Source organism: Salminus brasiliensis, chromosome 14 (assembly GCF_030463535.1).
Source record: "Salminus brasiliensis chromosome 14, fSalBra1.hap2, whole genome shotgun sequence".
In the NCBI taxonomy this organism is placed as follows: domain Eukaryota; kingdom Metazoa; phylum Chordata; class Actinopteri; order Characiformes; family Bryconidae; genus Salminus; species Salminus brasiliensis.
In genome coordinates this window covers 11,883,982-11,901,658 of record NC_132891.1, presented here as the reverse complement: position 1 = coordinate 11,901,658, position 17,677 = coordinate 11,883,982, and the positions used below count along the sequence as shown (strand labels likewise).

Here is a 17,677-nt window from a genome sequence, read left to right as displayed (position 1 = left end):
CAACATAATTTTATATACAACTAAATTATATTTTGTTATCTATTGATTATACTAGTGAATTAGGTCACTTGGATTTATTAAAAGTATAACAAGCAATTAAATATGGTTCAAGGATTCCAAAATTAAAACTTATTAAATGAAAAAAACCTTGTAATATTATATTTTTTACAATGTTAGTTTTAATAATCACCTAAAGCCTCTTTAGGCTGTTTGTTTGTGTGACCAATAGGCTACACGAATTCTACATAGGACTTCTCATAGAACCGTCCTACTGAGGGCCCAGGCTTCGAAACACAGCTAAAAACTTACAGGGAGAGCTAGCCAGGCTTAAGTCTAGCCTCCACCCTGCAGGGCTAGCTGTAAACAGGGTAAACATCGGGTATATTCAAAACTGTTATACAAGATATAAAAATGACCATACTTGTAATGTCGCGCCTGCTATGCAGGTTACCATCTGTGTGCGATTTAATTCCAAAAAAGAACATGTTTGGGTTGTTTGTGTGGAAATGGTTTGGTTTCCGGAGGGATAACACTCAACAAAGTACAGTCTTGTGTAAATGAAAGGTAAATAAAGGTGATCTTAAGCAAAAGAATCCAGCTGTGTTTTTTTGTGTTTATATACCATGGTTACCGCTACAACCCTACTTACAAATAAATACTGGTGCTTTAACATCATATTTTGTTAAGGTTTTCACCATAACGTATCATTTATAGTGTTTTTGTCATATTGCCCAGCCCTAGTTGTAATGTTCATTACAGAATTCATAGTTCATAATCCTCTATGAATTCAGGAATGAAAACAAAATAAATTTTAATAGTCTTGGAAATAAAATACATTTGAATTTTACTGTTCATATTTTCAATATTTTATGTAGCCTCTTTAACCCTTCATGCTCATTGACTGATATTACACCCTGAGGATTACTAATCGGTAACTACATGCTAAGCAATGCAAACGTAGTTGTTCCTACTGGGAAAAAGCCAGAAACCACCAGTGGTTCAGAGGAGGAACATATTTATTTTTAATGCACATATTTTATGTATTTGGGTTGGAAAGCTTGTTTGGCTGAAACAACACAATTACACTGAATGAAATGTGCTTGCTTTAATATACCAAACTGAAACAGTAGATGTTTTAGCAACTAGCTCCTTTATCTGTTACACACCCCTTGAATCTCCATTGTTCATATTATTAATATGCTTATATTTATATATATATATATATATATATATATATATATATATATATATATATATAAATGAAACCAGGCAAGGCTTGGATCAATACATCTCAAACGATCGGACAAACTCACCTCTGCAGATGGTGCCGTTCTCCGCTGCCTCATGCCCTGCTTTGCACATGCAGCGCCCAATAGGAACCAACCACTCTCCGTCTCCATTGCAGTACAGTTTGATAGGCACGTCTACTTCCTCTCCGTTGGGTATACAGGTGCCCCTGGCCGCCACCAAGGAAGTGCTCTCAGCCCCAGACAAGGTCTCCGGGAAGACAGCCCCGTTGCGCACCACGCGGGGACACTTTCTGTAGAAGACCCGCACAGCGATGAGCGACATGCAGGCCCCATAATCCTGAAAGGCCAAGTAGAAGCCGTTACGAGACACGGGCCCGAAGCTTCGCACCTCCCTGTTGATCTTCATCACGCGCCCCCCCAGGTCCACCTGTGAGAAGCTTTCGTCAGCTGCAATGGTGTCCACCTTAATCCAGGGGTTCTCCATCCAGGCTGGGAACACTTTGGTGGCCGTGTCTGAGTCAGCTTCAAAGTAGTAGAGGTTGAAGGTCTCCTTGCAGGAGCCGGGGACATTGGGGATGCTGCTGCAGTCTCGCACCGAGAACTTCATCTCCACGTGGATGCGCTGGGCCCCTCGCCTCCGGATGTACTTGGTGCGCACCCAGTTGTTCTGGCTGCCGTCAAAGACATTGCACACCTGGTAGGTGCGGATGGTGTTCATGTTCTCATCATAGCCACTCACCTCCTCCCACTGGAAAAAGAGCAGAGGAAGAGACTGTGAATTAGTAATGCCTCCTGCTAAAGGTGAAAGCATGTCTTACAAACACTAGACGTGCTAGAGATCTCTTTTCACAGTGATATATATATAGAAATATATAGGCTAGGGATGCACAATGATGTTGGGCCACAGATATCGGGCTTTGGGCCAGATGCTTGGATATGAATGTTATTTCAAAGGGATATTTGATCATTTATTTATTGCATCTCAGAAGAGCAGAATGTATGCAAAGCTAGGCTACTGTACTCAGAAAATCAGCACTCCACCAATCAACATTACATTTTTCTATTACATGTCATGGTGAATTTAGTCTGTACAATTTATAAATTTGTATGCATCAGCATCGACAGATGCAAAACTATGAAAAATATTAGATATCGGCATCAGCCCACAATTCCCATATCAGTCTATTCATCCCTTAATATATGCACATCCATATTATTGTGAAAATAAAGCAGTTGCTTTATTCAGTCTTATTATGTCTAATTTGGGTTCCCTTCAAATGCTATTTTAGGCATTGAGCAGCATGAGTCATTGTGGATTTGTGCAATGAAGCACGGGGTTTATATAAGGTAAATGAGCACAGCGCTCAGTTTACATAAGGCAAATGCAAAAAGCAGAGTAGGTCAGTTTGCTAGTGCTCACCCCTAATGACGGGTATATAGTCCAGCCCAGCTCCGCCGTCGCTGTGGTGGAGTCCATCAAAACATCTGAAAAGAAGGTGGAGAGACACAAGTTAAACACACATTCAACTTCAATGCAGCTGCCGTAATGAGATTTTTTTCTTCCTCTTTCCCCAGACCATTCAGGCATTCATGAGGTTGCTAATTTGGCTCGAGCCTCTCAACAATAATTACGATCCATAATAAATAGCTTTCCTGAATGCTAAATCAGCAATGAGTCACATTGTGCCATGTAGAATAACAATGGCTCATTTTATTAGGCTAGCTTGCCTCTCGCTTATCTCTTACTCTTAATAAAAGGATGCGAGACCATTATCGGATTAAAGGTGTCTCGCACCGTCGGTGATGGATCACATTGTGTCTTGACACCTGCTTACACCTCACACTCTGGACATCTAGGAGGGAGGACACAGGGGAGGGGGGGTCTCGGTGTACAGGGTATTCATTTTAGCATGAGTCAAGCAGGTGTGGGTGGATAAAAAGCCGCTCGACACGTCGTCACTCTCCAGCGTCCAGGCATAGTAGAACACTTCCTTCCTTTTTACTGCAAGTGGGGTGAAACTGCACTGAAACGGCCCTGTAGTCTGACACATTTTCAATTATTCAGCCAGTTTATGCCCAACTACCGCTGCGCATTTGCAGAGTCGTTAGAAACGGGACTCCGTCCGTGCTCCTTCACGGGCTGATTTCTAGGGAGGGAGATGGAGAATATAAATAAATCACAGGAGAGGAAACATAGCAGGTGTGCAAACTCCCAAAAGATTCTGCACACATAAGACTGGAGCTCTTGATGAACAGAACAGACCAACCATCAATCCAATACCTCACACAAGCAGGTGTGTATTTGCAGTGGACTAAAGAGAGGGAGAAAGTGAGGCTATTAGAGAAATAAATTAGGCAGTCTGCCTGCAACTTTAATACAATGCCTGAGTGTTTTTTATAGATACCAGAGGACCAATGCAAGTCTTCCTTAGGGGAGTTTCGATGCACCTATTCACTACTTTGTATGCTGTAAAAAAAATGCTATATCAGTGAACTATTTCACTGTATGCCAGTTTATCACTCTTCGTCTGAAAACCCTCTTAAAAGCGATAACCAAAGAAGCAGAACAAGCTCCCCTCCACGCCGCAATCTTTTACACTGTGTGTTTTCACATTTATTTGTGTTGTAAGCAAATGACTTGTTTGTGTTAATTATGCTCCCACCAGGTGCTGTGGTCTTGTTTTGGCAGCTGGACTTGGACCAAAAGAACAACAAGCAAAATGAATGCTGGATTTTCTTTTTGTACTAGAGATGTGCTGAAATGGGAACTCTGAGCCGAAGTCAATAGGCAACGATTTTAATATAGAGTTCTGCTGACGGTGATATGTAAACATCTGCATCAGGATTATCAGGATTGATCAGATAAGCCTGGATCAGTATTACAAAAAATAAAAAAATAAATAAAATGCAGTCACATTAGTAGGAAGGTATTTTGGAGAATGTTGATGGAAACTGATGGCGTATTTCTTATACTCTAACAGCTAACAGAGAAAGTTATAAGAACATTTTAAAGGTTCCAGGAGGGTTAGCCTATTATAACATTGAACATGTGCCACAATAATGGTTTGCTTTACAGCGTTATTAATGTAGCTTAGTAACTTTTTCCCATGCAACGTTCCCAATAAGACAAACACTGACACACTGATTTGATACACTGGTACTTTCAGGAAGCTAATTATTTATTAAATGGTATTTAAATGGACTGATTTGAATGTTTAAGAGTGTTTACAATTGTTTAAGGGTAAATAATGTTATATATTGCAACTTGAAATGTGTTCAGTTAGCCTACACAGGCCTAAAATTGGCCACTGGTCATATTCTCACAGCCATGCAAAGACCTTCACAATGGAATAACCTCAACAAAAGTCATTGTAAAATAATTTTATTCCAAGTAATTTTGAAGCATTTCTATTGCTAGTAATAAGCAATCTGCGCTCTGAATAAGCTTGCACTCTTGTAAAAAATCATAGTGCATCCAACAATAAAGGAAGCCTTGTGCATGTATTAGTCATTGGCGATATTGCATTCTGAAATTAGTCTAATGTGTAGATATTGTCACCACATCTGGAGGTTTGCCAGGCTATGTAGGCCTCAGTGTTGACTACAGAAACCCGCAGCGTAGTGAACTGAAGCTACCCACTGCATTTCTCAATCGGGAATCGCGAGGGGTAGGATATGGTAGCCAGAAGCGCCTGTTACAAAAAATCCTGTGACTCCTGTTAAACACTGGCTCGATACAGCCCCTGCCTTTAAGTGGCTCATTTATATTTCAGTAGCTTCTACAGCTAAGCGACGTTCCTAGTGGTTGGGGGTTGAAATATGAGTATATGTCAGTGCATGCGACCGAGCAGATCATGCGACAATCCCACAATCCCTTGCAGATCAACATACTGATGCCATCTAGTCAACAGAGGCCTAAAATCTGCAATTTTGGTAAAAAAAAATAAAATAATAATAAAGCCCATTAAATAGAGAAAGACTATAAATACCACCATGAAACAGAAGAGACTTGCAAATGTCTAAGCATTGAGATGGAAAGTCAGAGCGTTTCTCTCTACGTGGTACAGTTAAATGAAACCCCCACTCCATCTGTCCAAGCATTCCTGCAATACACCTCCCTCCCTCTCTATCGCTCTCTGTCTCTCGCTCTCTCTCTGTCTCTCTCTCTGATATTTTAATGAAAAGTAGGACAACGAGAGCGCAAGTCCAGCACATATAATCCTTACAGGCTGAGCCACGCTCTGTACGCCACACTGGATTAATCCCAGTGGAAACGTGGCTAGTCTTCACTGAATTTTAGGTCAGCGTGCCAAGAGACAACTTTCAGTCCCACTTTTTTTTGTGGTTTGTTTATTCATTTCATTACACGCCGTCTGTGCTGAGCATGCATGTCGGACGCTGTGAGGAAAATGCAGGGTGCCGCTAAGAAAGTGACATGAGAGCCCATTGCCATAGCACATGTTCTGAAACTGGACACCACAGGGTGTCCCCAGCTTAAGCATGGTGTGCAGTGGACTTCATCAAACGAGAGTAAAAAAAACACTGCTGAAAAATGACAGTAGGTAATAATGCATTACTCCATGATCAGAAAAAAAATTAAAAACAACAACAAGGAAAAAAAACATACAGCAGCCTGGGCTTCCTTTCAAGCCAAACCACCAGAGCCACCGCCGGGCCTTCAATCAGGACATGCACTGAGAAAAGCTGAGCTTGTTGAAAAATAGCACACCGCTGCATTAGCATAGAAAGAACCTTGGATAATATTTCTATTGCACTTACAAACACATAAGAGTAATCACATGGATGAATATGCAATCTCTCCTCCATTGTGTACCTGTCAGTCAAGATAGCAACAATGATTGATGGCAACCGTGAAATTATTTCAGCTAAGAAGCTGAAATTCAGTCCTAAAGAAATACTGTATACAGATTTAAGTAGTATACAGGAAATACTGCAACATATGTTACTTGTGACTTGACTGTTATGTTTCTGGTCCTGACACCAACATTAAAATCTTTATCATGAGCAGAATTTCAGTACTGATCCAGTATTTCTTCATATATTTAAAATGATCTGTTTCAAGTGAAGCACTTAAGATGAGCATCTAAAAGTAAACTACTCAAACACTTAGCAATATCACTTCGCCCAGTGTGTGAGTGCGTGCTATTTCAGATTTGTTACAGAACTGGATTCATTCTTTATTTCTCTACAATATCCAATTCGGAAATTTCTACTAATATTGGGCCAATATCAATACCCAGCGATACTGATATACCATCTGTAAGTGTCTGATACTGATAATGGTCTTTGCGTTTTGGCCTCAGCGTTTGTGAGTGGATTGGGGGGGGGGGGGGGGGGGGTCACTGACAGTGCTTTTCAAAAACACTTTCCAAGGTGTAGATTGTTGAAAGTTTCAGTGCTGTCATGTTGACAGGGAAAAACTAGAATCGTAAAATCTGTTATTTTAGTATTTTAAAAAACGGAGGGATTTTATGTTTTTAAAATAGATAGATATATGTTCCATTGTTACTCTGATTAAATGCTCAATTAACAAATATTCCGAACCACACTCTGAATAAGCTTTCACTCTCATTTGCAAGAAAAAACATAGAATATCCAACAATAAAGGCAGTCTTCTTCATGATTTACATAGCACAGAAGGCTATAAATCTACGTAATTATTCATTTTACTTTGGCCAACATAAAAATGCATGCACCGTATACCCCCTAAGATTTAGACGAAGTAAAGTGGAATCATCTCACAAGATCTTATAAGATACATACAAAAACAACTTAAGTGTACCCCAAGACAATCTGAACGATTCACAAGGATAATGGAGAAAAGCAGCATGCAGTGAAGCCCTGTATATATTCTATGATTCACAAGGAGCTTCTCCTGCAGAAACGGTAAGAACTTCACATTCTACTAGGGTCAGGTTGAGCTTAGGTTATAGTGAAGGAACCATCCTATAGTTCACATTGCAGTAACTCTGAAATGGTCTATTATTCAAATATGTACAAATTTCTTTTGAGACCAGGCTGCATCATCACCAAGGTCTTTGAATGTACTGTTGGCTAGATGTTCAGTTTGTTGATATGTTGAGCTAGCAGACACTCACAGTCTTCGATAGTGCTTTATTGTTGAGATATCGGCATATATTATTATTGGCTTAGGCTTTGGCTTTGGTTGGACTAAAGAGATGTCGCAAAAACATAAAAAAAAAAAATTGACAATATTGACACTGACATTAAAATCTTGATAATTGGCTGATACTGATCAATCCCATTTTTTCCCCTTCTTCAAATAATAATTTAAAATGAGCTTTTTTTAATTGAAGCACTTTACTTAAGATCAGCCTCTAAAAGCAGCCCTCTACAACCCCACAGGAAGAAACGCACAGCTAACATCACATCAAACAGGGTGCGTGTTCGCTAATTTAGGCTACATTTGTTCCAGGATCAAATTACCTTCATTTTCATTTCCCCTCTGATGTCTGATCCAGCTTTTTCTGCTGATATCAGCCCCGAAAAACAGATACCTGCTAAAACAAATACGCCATGCCTGCTCAACTAAACCAAAATATATAACAGGACAGGTCCATTTTCATAGAGGTTTTTCAAAAAATGCTAAACGTCACCAGCATTCGGCGCACTGTACCTTTTAGAACCTTAACTATGAGCCAAATGTTTCATAAAGATCTGCAAGCGTTAGTCTTAACCTGTTGAGATCATTCATATGAGATCTAACACAAGCCCTGGTGAGTTTATTTATGACAATACACTCCCCCAATGGAATACTATCATGAGGTTGTCTCTTTGTCTGTTTCCCCAAGAGGGCCGAGGAAAAGGCTCATACTCTGCACTTGAAACGTGCTGAATAATTCATGTGGAGTTAATTAATTCACAGTGAGCTTTGATCAAACATGACATGTGCTAGAAAATCCCTCAGAAAACTCTGCAGCCCACCATGGTCTGGGGTAAAATTCCATCTTAGCAAAAATACTAAAGAACAATCTTGGGCCCATCATTTGCATACGCATTGTTCATTTTGGCATATACAATAGCAAGGCTATACGGCAGGAACTGCATACATTACTGCCGTCGCACTCATGTGGGGCCACAGCATGTAGAGACATTTGCTTAAGCCCCGTGGCACCACCCGATTTCCCAAATAATCTCTCCTCCGCAACAGCAATGACAAAGAGATTAGGTGTGGTGGTGCATGACTTTAACAAACACCTGCAGGCTCTGCGGCTCTTCACCAATTCTCATTGTACCACGATCCATCTGAAGGGAAACAAACATCGGACAGAAAGAACGGAGCACGCGGGGGATACCATTCAAAGGCCGCTCAAGTCTTCCCATGCACTGCAGCGGTGGACCGTGGTAAACTCGTGTGAACTGTAGGGAGAATGCATCCCTGATTTAGAAAGGGGACAGAGCCCATTGATCCTCTGTGCTCCAGTTCTGTCACTCAGCCTGTGGGTGGGATGCTGAAACATTTACTCGGCCGCTTGACTCATACGGCATGGTTAAATATGTGAGTGTGAGAAGCAGCTAGGAAGTGAAAGCATTTCACAAAACACTGATGAGCCCAAATCAATTCAGTGAAACAGATTCCCTTAAATAAGCAACTGGCTGTTTTTACACTTCCACCCGAGCCTTTCATCATACCGTGCTCTAATATGACTCATTTCGAGCCATTTAGGCAACCCTCGGGGGCCTATTGTCATCATTTTTTTACACTATTTATATGGAATAAAGCAAAAGCAAGATTAATTACATAGTTACTTATATAAAGAATTCCATTTACATTCAGTTTTCTTCAGTAGTCTTGGTCATTTCTGCTTTTTCCCATTTGTTTCCATGTCAACAGATAACGAACAGATGGAACGTAAAGGATTTTTCCTTCCTCAAAACAAGGCTGCACAGACAACAAGACTTGTTATGACGTGATATTTCTCATTCCATTATTAAATATCTCCTTTTCTGCACACAAACACAAAAGTGATATCAATAGTGCAGAAGAGTTTTGAATCTGACAGAATTGCCAGGAACAACATTGGCAGCTCCATCAGTTGTTAAGCGTTTCTACACATTTAACAACTGGTGAACCAATAATATATAACAGGACAGGTTGATTTTCATAGACCATCACCAGCATTCAGCACATTGTGCCTGTTAGAACTTTAACTACGAGCCAAATGTTTTGTAAAGATCTGCAAGCGTTAGTCTTAACCTGTTGAGATCATTCATAAGACACCAGTTGTTAAGCATTTCTTTAAAGAGCGAACAAACTCTACATTTTTATTTCTAATCTATAAACAGTTTCACACACAATCTAGCACTTTGTTAAAACTTTAGTTTTTTTGTCCAACAAAAGCCATTTTATGCCGGAAAACCACACTTTTCCGTTCCAAACCTGGACTGTGCACCACGTGTGGTTGGAAATTCTATCTGTAAGTGCCCTTTCACACCAATTTTTTTGGACAATAAAACAAGCGGCAATGTACGAAGCAGAGAAGTCTCTGATTGGTTCCTTTCTACCCTGCCTGGGCCTCATTAAGCCCAGTCTCCGACCCCCTACCAGAGCCTCTGATATTGAGGGTGGGTGTACTTTTTAACAAGTAAAAAAGTCATTCGGCATAGTTAGACGTGAAATGCACTGGTCTAGAGAACCTTACATGTTTACATGCTTATATGGTTACATTACATCTACATTACATATCATCAACACTGTCAGTGAGTTTCCTTTCAAAGCACCAGGTTACTCTCAATGACTGTGCACATCACAGCAAATTAATTTCGAATCCTAATAAAATTCCCCATTACTGTGTCTGGTTCTGACACAATTCTGACCCTGTAAAGGGCTTATTTCACATCAAACCAAAAAATCGTAATGATGTTCAGCAGCCAGATCGAACCTTTACTGCGTTCAGGCTGTAACATTCAAAGCTTTCTTCAGGTTCTTCAAAGACCTGAACTCCTGACAGCTATGTAGCGTATTTGCTAGAGGGTTGATTATAAATCACTTTAATCAGTGGTCAAATTTAGATTTAATTAAAGTTGAAATCAAGGAGGGGTGGACTTGTTGTCAAGGGAATTGCCTGAACCACACAGCACATGCATTCAAGGTGATTTCAGTACAATGACTTTATTATAGGAAAATAGCAGGATAAATGATACATTCAAACAATAAGTGACTGTCTAAGTGTACGAAATCAGATGCATGGATCAACTGATAGATATATAAAATCAACACATAAATAACATAGTCTGGGCCTACAGAGCTTTCCTGGGCTTTGGTACAGCGGTACCGTCACTGGACAGATTAAGGTACATCAGAAAAAGAATACAGAACAGCACGTTGATAAGAGTGAGATAAAAAATAGCTAATTAAGCTAATTTAAGCATCTAATAAACTAGTTTATATAAACAAATTATAGTAGATCAGACAACATGTCAAATGCAGGTTCTCAGATGTCATCCTGGAGAACTATGGCCAGGGTGATTTAGTTAACAGGGGAATGAAGCAATACATGTTTTTGTCTCATTTAACAAAAGCATTAAAAGTTTTAAAGGTTTAAAGTTCTTAATCCAAAATCAGACTCCTGGTTTTAAGTGACTTGAGGTAGTCCACACACCTATGCTGGGGTCGCTGTTGTTCCACAGATGGCTGGGTAATTATCTGAGAATGAATCTGAGAATATCAGGAAAGCGAAATCGTACAGCGACGATTCTAGCACTCTTCAAATCTACTTACTGCCATGAGATCTGCAGTTTCATCAGCAGATTAATGTTCTTTTAGGAATTTAGACATTTAGCTTGTCAGAAAGTTTCTGTTCTGAGACTTTCTGGCATGTAAGGCCTCTGGACATCCTGTGTTTCCTGTGTTGGAGAGTCATTAGCAAAACTAAAGGATCTATGTCGCCAGACCCAGACCTTTGTGAAATTGGCCATGTGTTTTGCACGGGACCTCTAGAAATGGTCATCAGTATGGCAGACGTGTTCACTACAGCTATTCAGGCCATATCTTAGTCTACAGTAAGGGTGGCACATTTGCGAGCATGAGCTGGATGGCGAGGGTCAGGGGAGCTGTACTTTCATAATATACAGCTCCATCAGCCATTCAGCATAGCCCCCCAAGCCACAAGCTGCATTTCCATGGCAATGTGGGACATGAGCTGGAACAAACACCCAGGACTAGACAATCAAGCAGGCCTTACACCCTCATTTACCTCAGCCAATCAGTGATCAGCATGTTAGACAGAGATAAAGACTAGCAAAACTCTGAAACACACCAACAGACTGAGCACAGAGACGCTGTGACTTGAATCAATGGGGCCACCAGTAAATGAAAAGGATGCTGGTGTTTTTCAGGTTGTGTCTATGTCAAGAAGCAATGTTTTCACAGATATCACATATTTCATGGGCATTATCTAGGCCAGAAACAGTTTCAGGAGAACCACGGAAATGAAAAATGTGCTGTGCCCCCTGTCGACGCTTTCAAACTAACAAAATAAATAAATAAATACATTGTAAATTGTGAATGAATTCTCTATTATTAATATATGTAAAAGTTAATTTAAAAAAGTCAGTTAGAACAGTTTTTTTTGGGGGGGTGGGGGGGGGGGGTTCACAAAGAAAATTGTGGTTGAGCCACTTTATTATAATAACCTAAAATGTTCATTAAAGAAAAAAGGTCAAATCGAAAGTTAGCCATTTTGCTTCCTTGCTGAGATCCAATCAACATAGTTTAATTCCCAACCTTTGTGTTCAATATCCCAATAGCTTTATTGATTTCTTTTAGTTTGGGGAACTGAATGCCACTGCATAATGATGTGTATTGATTGGCAGTAAATTTGGACTGAGCTGCCACTGACAACATTATGGTTATGCAATAGGGTTTCTGTCACAGCCCAGGCAAATATTGATGTCAAGAGTGCAGACTGATCAGTTCCCGGAGGAATTCTGTTTAAGGGGCCTTAGAATCCATAAACCTGGAACTGTGAGTACAATACAAAGAGATATAGGGTAGCTTCAGGGGAAAATCCATCATTTTTTCAAAACAATTCAACATAATTTAGTGGTTGAGATGTAAACATAGTCATTCAGATGATCTTAGAATGAAATGATTCAGTGTAGAGAAACTATAGGGGTGGTAATAGGAACCAGGGCTTGCAATATCAACAGCACAAGTATTTACTATGCAATGCTGATAATGGTAAAATCATGGTTTATCTGAGAAAACAAGGTGTTTGGACCCATTTTTAAGAACTAGTTTGCCTTACAATGGCCTGTATGTATCTCTCTGCCATGAATGGATTTTAAAAATGGGCTTTAGAGGGCAAGAGGTTCTCTCTAAACGTTTGTTAAACAGTGTCTTGGGCGTCAGGAAGCGTATTTGTAACCATTTCATGCAATAACGTTCAGTGAGAAAGCTTTTAGAGGCAATAAACACTTCGGACGCCTGGTTCCTGTCACAACCACTATCAACCATTCTGACCTAGAATTTCACGTCAAACCACTCTGAATGAATGAGTTTGCATCTTCATGATTCAATTATGTATACCTTTTGAAGCGGCAGTGGAATTTCCTATTAGCAAAAATAAGGGAAGATCCAAGATGGAAAAAAAAACCAAACCTGCACTGAAAAGAAAGGCAAACCTGCTTAGAAACAGTCTGGATATATCCCGATTTTTGCCACCTTCTTTTTTGCCGTTAAGAAGGCTTTTCATTAATGTTTATTCAATGATATATAGAATTCCCAGTGATGTAAAATGAGCCCAGGAATTAGCATGCCACCGAATTACTCTGTGAAAGTTCTACTGGGTGATATTTTTCGACTGAAGACTGATGGTCTCTAAAATATCCATATCCATTTGCAAATCACATCTGCGCCTCAGTGGATATCTGAGTAGATTAGTAGCTTCGGGCCATAAGAGCAAATTAACTTTTCATCTGATTTTTAATCACTCCGAGTACTGAATATTTAGCTCAGGGAGCTCTCCCACTTTCCCCCCAATTCTCCTTGGAACAAAAGCATGTGGGTCATGACATGTTGTGTCCAAATGTGATCCCTTCAACAAAGAAAACTGCTGCTACAGACACTCACTTCATTGCTTCCATTTATCATGGAGGGCCAGACAGCTGGCATATATCAGCAGTGAGGGAATTCGTTATTTTTCACTTACAGCGATTACAGTTCTCTAATATGCTGAGAGATATTTTCCGAATATAACCCAGTTTCATGGTATCGGATATTAGTTAGCATTATTAATGTTAATGAACTCATGCTTCCTATGTTGTAGGTATTTTATGGTGAAAGAATGGCCTGAAAAAACTGACATTGATAGGGCTGGGCAGTCTAGTGATGGCTGAACATGAATACATATACAAAAATCAGAATATTACATTTATGACATTTAGCTGACGCTCTTATCCAGAGCGACTTACAGGGTTATGCCAATATAGTGTTAAGAGTCTTGCCAAAGGACTCTTATTGGTGTAACGCAGCATAGTCACCCAGACCAGGAATTGAACCCCAGTTTCCCACATGCTCTGGTAGCTCATTGGCAGGTAGTGGTGTTATCTGTTGCGTCACACCAACCATGAATACATTTAAAAGACGTTAATATGGCATCTTGTTTTTTTATATTATGAACCCTGGACAACAGTTAAGGACTATCCACACTTTTTGGAGAAATTGTGTGTGATTTTTAACATATTGGAACCTTCACACCCAGTCTGATGCATCTTCTGTGCTTTGTAGAGGGATTAGAATCTTCCCAGCTCTCATAAATTTTCTCATCCATTTTGTCTGCAACCATGACAATGGAGCTCTGATTGGTCAGCCTAATTTGAATGCATCTGAACAACGCAGAAAACACAGCAGTCTACTCATGCTTTAACAGAGCTCAGTAACACTGAGATAAATAACTGATCAGCACAGTGAGTTATCAGTCTACTCAGGCTTTAGTAGAGTTCAGTAACACTGAGATAAATAACTGATCAGCACAGTGAGTTATCAGTCTACTCATGCTTTAACAGAGCTCAGTAACACTGAGATAAATAACTGATCAGCACAGTGATTTATCAGTCTACTCAGGCTTTAGTAGAGCTCAGTAACACTGAGATAAATAACTGATCAGCACAGTGAGTTATCAGTCTACTCAGGCTTTAGTAGAGTTCAGTAACACTGAGATAAATAACTGATCAGCACAGTGATTTATCAGTCTACTCAGGCTTTAGTAGAGTTCAGTAACACTGAGATAAATAACTGATCAGCACAGTGAGTTATCAGTCTACTCATGCTTTAGTAGAGCTCAGTAACACTGATATAAATAACTAATCAGCCCAGTGAGTTATCAGTCTACTCAGGCTTTAGTAGAGCTCAGTAACACTGAGATAAATAACTGATCAGCACAGTGATTTATCAGTCTACTCAGGCTTTAGTAGAGCTCAGTAACACTGAGATAAATAACTGATCAGCCCAGTGGTTTATCAGTCTACTCATGCTTTAGTAGAGTTCAGTAACACTGAGATAAATAACTGATCAGCACAGTGAGTTATCAGTCTACTCATGCTTTAGTAGAGCTCAGTAACACTGATATAAATAACTAATCAGCCCAGTGAGTTATCAGTCTACTCAGGCTTTAGTAGAGCTCAGTAACACTGAGATAAATAACTGATCAGCACAGTGATTTATCAGTCTACTCAGGCTTTAGTAGAGCTCAGTAACACTGAGATAAATAACTGATCAGCGCAGTGATTTATCAGTCTACTCATGCTTTAGTAGAGCTCAGTAACACTGAGATAAATAACTGATCAGCACAGTGATTTATCAGTCTACTCAGGCTTTAGCAGAGCTCAGTAACACTGAGATAAATAACTGATCAGCCCAGTGGTTTATCAGTCTACTCATGCTTTAGTAGAGCTCAGTAACACTGAGATAAATAACTGATCAGCACAGTGAGTTATCAGTCTACTCATGCTTTAGTAGAGCTCAGTAACACTGAGATAAATAACTGATCAGCACAGTGATTTATCAGTCTACTCAGGCTTTAGCAGAGCTCAGTAACACTGAGATAAATAACTGATCAGCCCAGTGGTTTATCAGTCTACTCATGCTTTAGTAGAGCTCAGTAACACTGAGATAAATAACTGATCAGCCCAGTGAGTTATCAGTCTACCCAGGCTTTAGCAGAGCTCAGAAAAATTATCAGTACAGTGATTTATCAGGAAGTTTACAAAGTGTTTACAAAGATGCGGCTTGTAATTGTCATTCAGAGTGTAGATTTGAATAGTTTTTAAATAGCATTTTTTATGTATGTTTCTTTAAGTGAGTAAGTTAAAATATATTATAAAATACTGCTTTTCTGAAAGGTAGTGTAAACTGGAAATAGGGAATAGAATAACGACAGGGAGTAGAATGGTATAGTGGATATACACTAATCCATACTATCTATCAATGCCTCTAAAAGAAAAAATATTCTGGTACACTAGTATTGATTATTATTATTATTATTATTATTATTATTATTATTATAACTTCCCAGAAAATGCAAAATGCTCTACATGCTCAACCAGCCAGTACGCAGGAACAGCTTAGAGGCTTAGAGGACAATGCAGTGCTGAGAAGAGCTGCGCTGTGCTGTGCATTCATCTGGCATGATGCATCACACACATCTGTTCTGTTCAGCTATGGTATATTTTATATAGCGTTTCAAAATGAGACATTTATTTAGGAAAACAAGCTTTCCAGCAAATTAGTCACACAATGTAACCAACTCTGCAAAGACAGTCCAGTTCGCCCAATTTCATCCAAATTGACACATTAAACAAAACTGAGGAGACAGAGGGATAATTAAGCTGTCAGGCACTTGGCAAGTCCCCCTTGAATACCTGATAATTTCACCATTCTGACCCTTCCTCAGCCTGCAGACAAAATTCTGTCATTTAACCGGGAAGCATTTCAAGTGTCTCTGGCTACCGCGACTCAAAATCCCAATCACACATTAACATCACACTTCAGCGGACAGATGCTGTAAAACCACGAGCAAGTACCCACTCGGCACAGCTTGTATAATTACAAGCTGAATCCTGGCTTGATTATTTCGAAGAGTCATGCTGGACGAGGACGAGGACAAGGCCGACAGTAACGGTCCACTCAGTTCATTTCTGTGCAGACCAGACAGGCCTCTCTGAGCCAATGGCTTCTGACACGGCTGAAATCGGTCAGGTTCGCCCTGCTTACATAAAGGCTAGCAAAGATGTCAGAGGAGCCAGGGGGAGGTCTTGCTCCTAATACACAAGGACGGGAGGGAGCAGCAGGCAGAGAGCCCGGCCTGACGCACGTCACATGGAGCCCGCGCTCTAAGACATCACATGACCTCGCAACCGTTGTCCAGGTGCCATAGCGACAAGTATTAAAATGATTAAAAATTATCATTAATTAAAGGTCAAGGTCTCATCCTGATCCAGTTGTCACACCTTGTGATACAGCTGAACAGAAGAAGAACAGGCAGGTTCAGGTTTCATAGGCATACAGGTTGCAATCATTCAAACAATGCATGAAAATGTTCACCAGAAATTAATATGAATAAGTAGCTCAGTTAAGTCTTTACAGTTAAAGAAAAGACTGGCTGATCATACAGCAATGGAATATTTACCATTGTAATAGTTTTCACAGCTCAATTCATTTCAGGTCACTTATTGTTCTTATACAGGCTTGTACAGTACAACGAAACACAGTTTGCTAAATCTCTGATGCAGAATAGGTAAAACATGATACAGTAGTTGGCTGGAATGGATCAAATCCAGTCTTTTTTTTTAATTCTAACAAATCAAAAGCAACAAATTATAATTGGTGGAAAATTTCCTAAAGTCCCTATATTTGAGTAAAAAATAACAGATGCGCTTAAGTATAGGTAAAGGCCCTCTTTTTGTATTTTAATTGGATTTGGGTTAAATGCACTTAATTGTCAAACTAATTATCTAGTGACTGTAGTGTTATTTCTATTGAGCTGTGCACACATGACCTAAAATAAAAAAGCTCTGTTTATTAGCTGATATGGGGCATTGAGTCATTTATCAAGCATACATTTAAAAGTGCTGATCGCAGATCACCCCTCATCAGCTATCTAATTGAATTATGTAAACCTTAACTGATCCCAGACCGGCATACTCTGAAAAGTTTAATAAGTGCAGGATTGAGAGGATTACTATTGTAAAGTAACATTATCTGATTACTTCTAGTTACTTTTGGATTAAAAAAAAGAAAGGTTTAGACGACACAGCAGCGTACAACAGTCAGCTAATCACACAGCAGTCCTAGCTTGTCTTAACTTAAAATGGTTTGTCTTTTAAAGCTAAGACAATATTTACTGCTGGCGGGACTAATTTACACTGGACAGAGCTAACTCAAG

The 17,677-nt window shown here is 39.7% G+C and overlaps 1 protein-coding gene across 2 annotated transcripts in view; it reads right to left on the bottom strand.

The window, feature by feature from the left end:
* The window catches only part of ephb2a (eph receptor B2a), a 72,902-nt gene that overhangs the window by 51,246 nt on the left and 3,979 nt on the right, over window positions 1–17,677 (bottom strand). For both annotated transcript variants that reach the window (XM_072656372.1, XM_072656373.1), the window contains exons 2-3: window positions 2,671–2,735; window positions 1,314–1,998 (exon numbers count right to left, since the gene is read on the bottom strand). In XM_072656372.1, coding sequence (XP_072512473.1) covers window positions 1,314–1,998; window positions 2,671–2,735 — 750 coding nt within the window. The remainder of the gene's footprint in view (window positions 1–1,313; window positions 1,999–2,670; window positions 2,736–17,677) is intronic.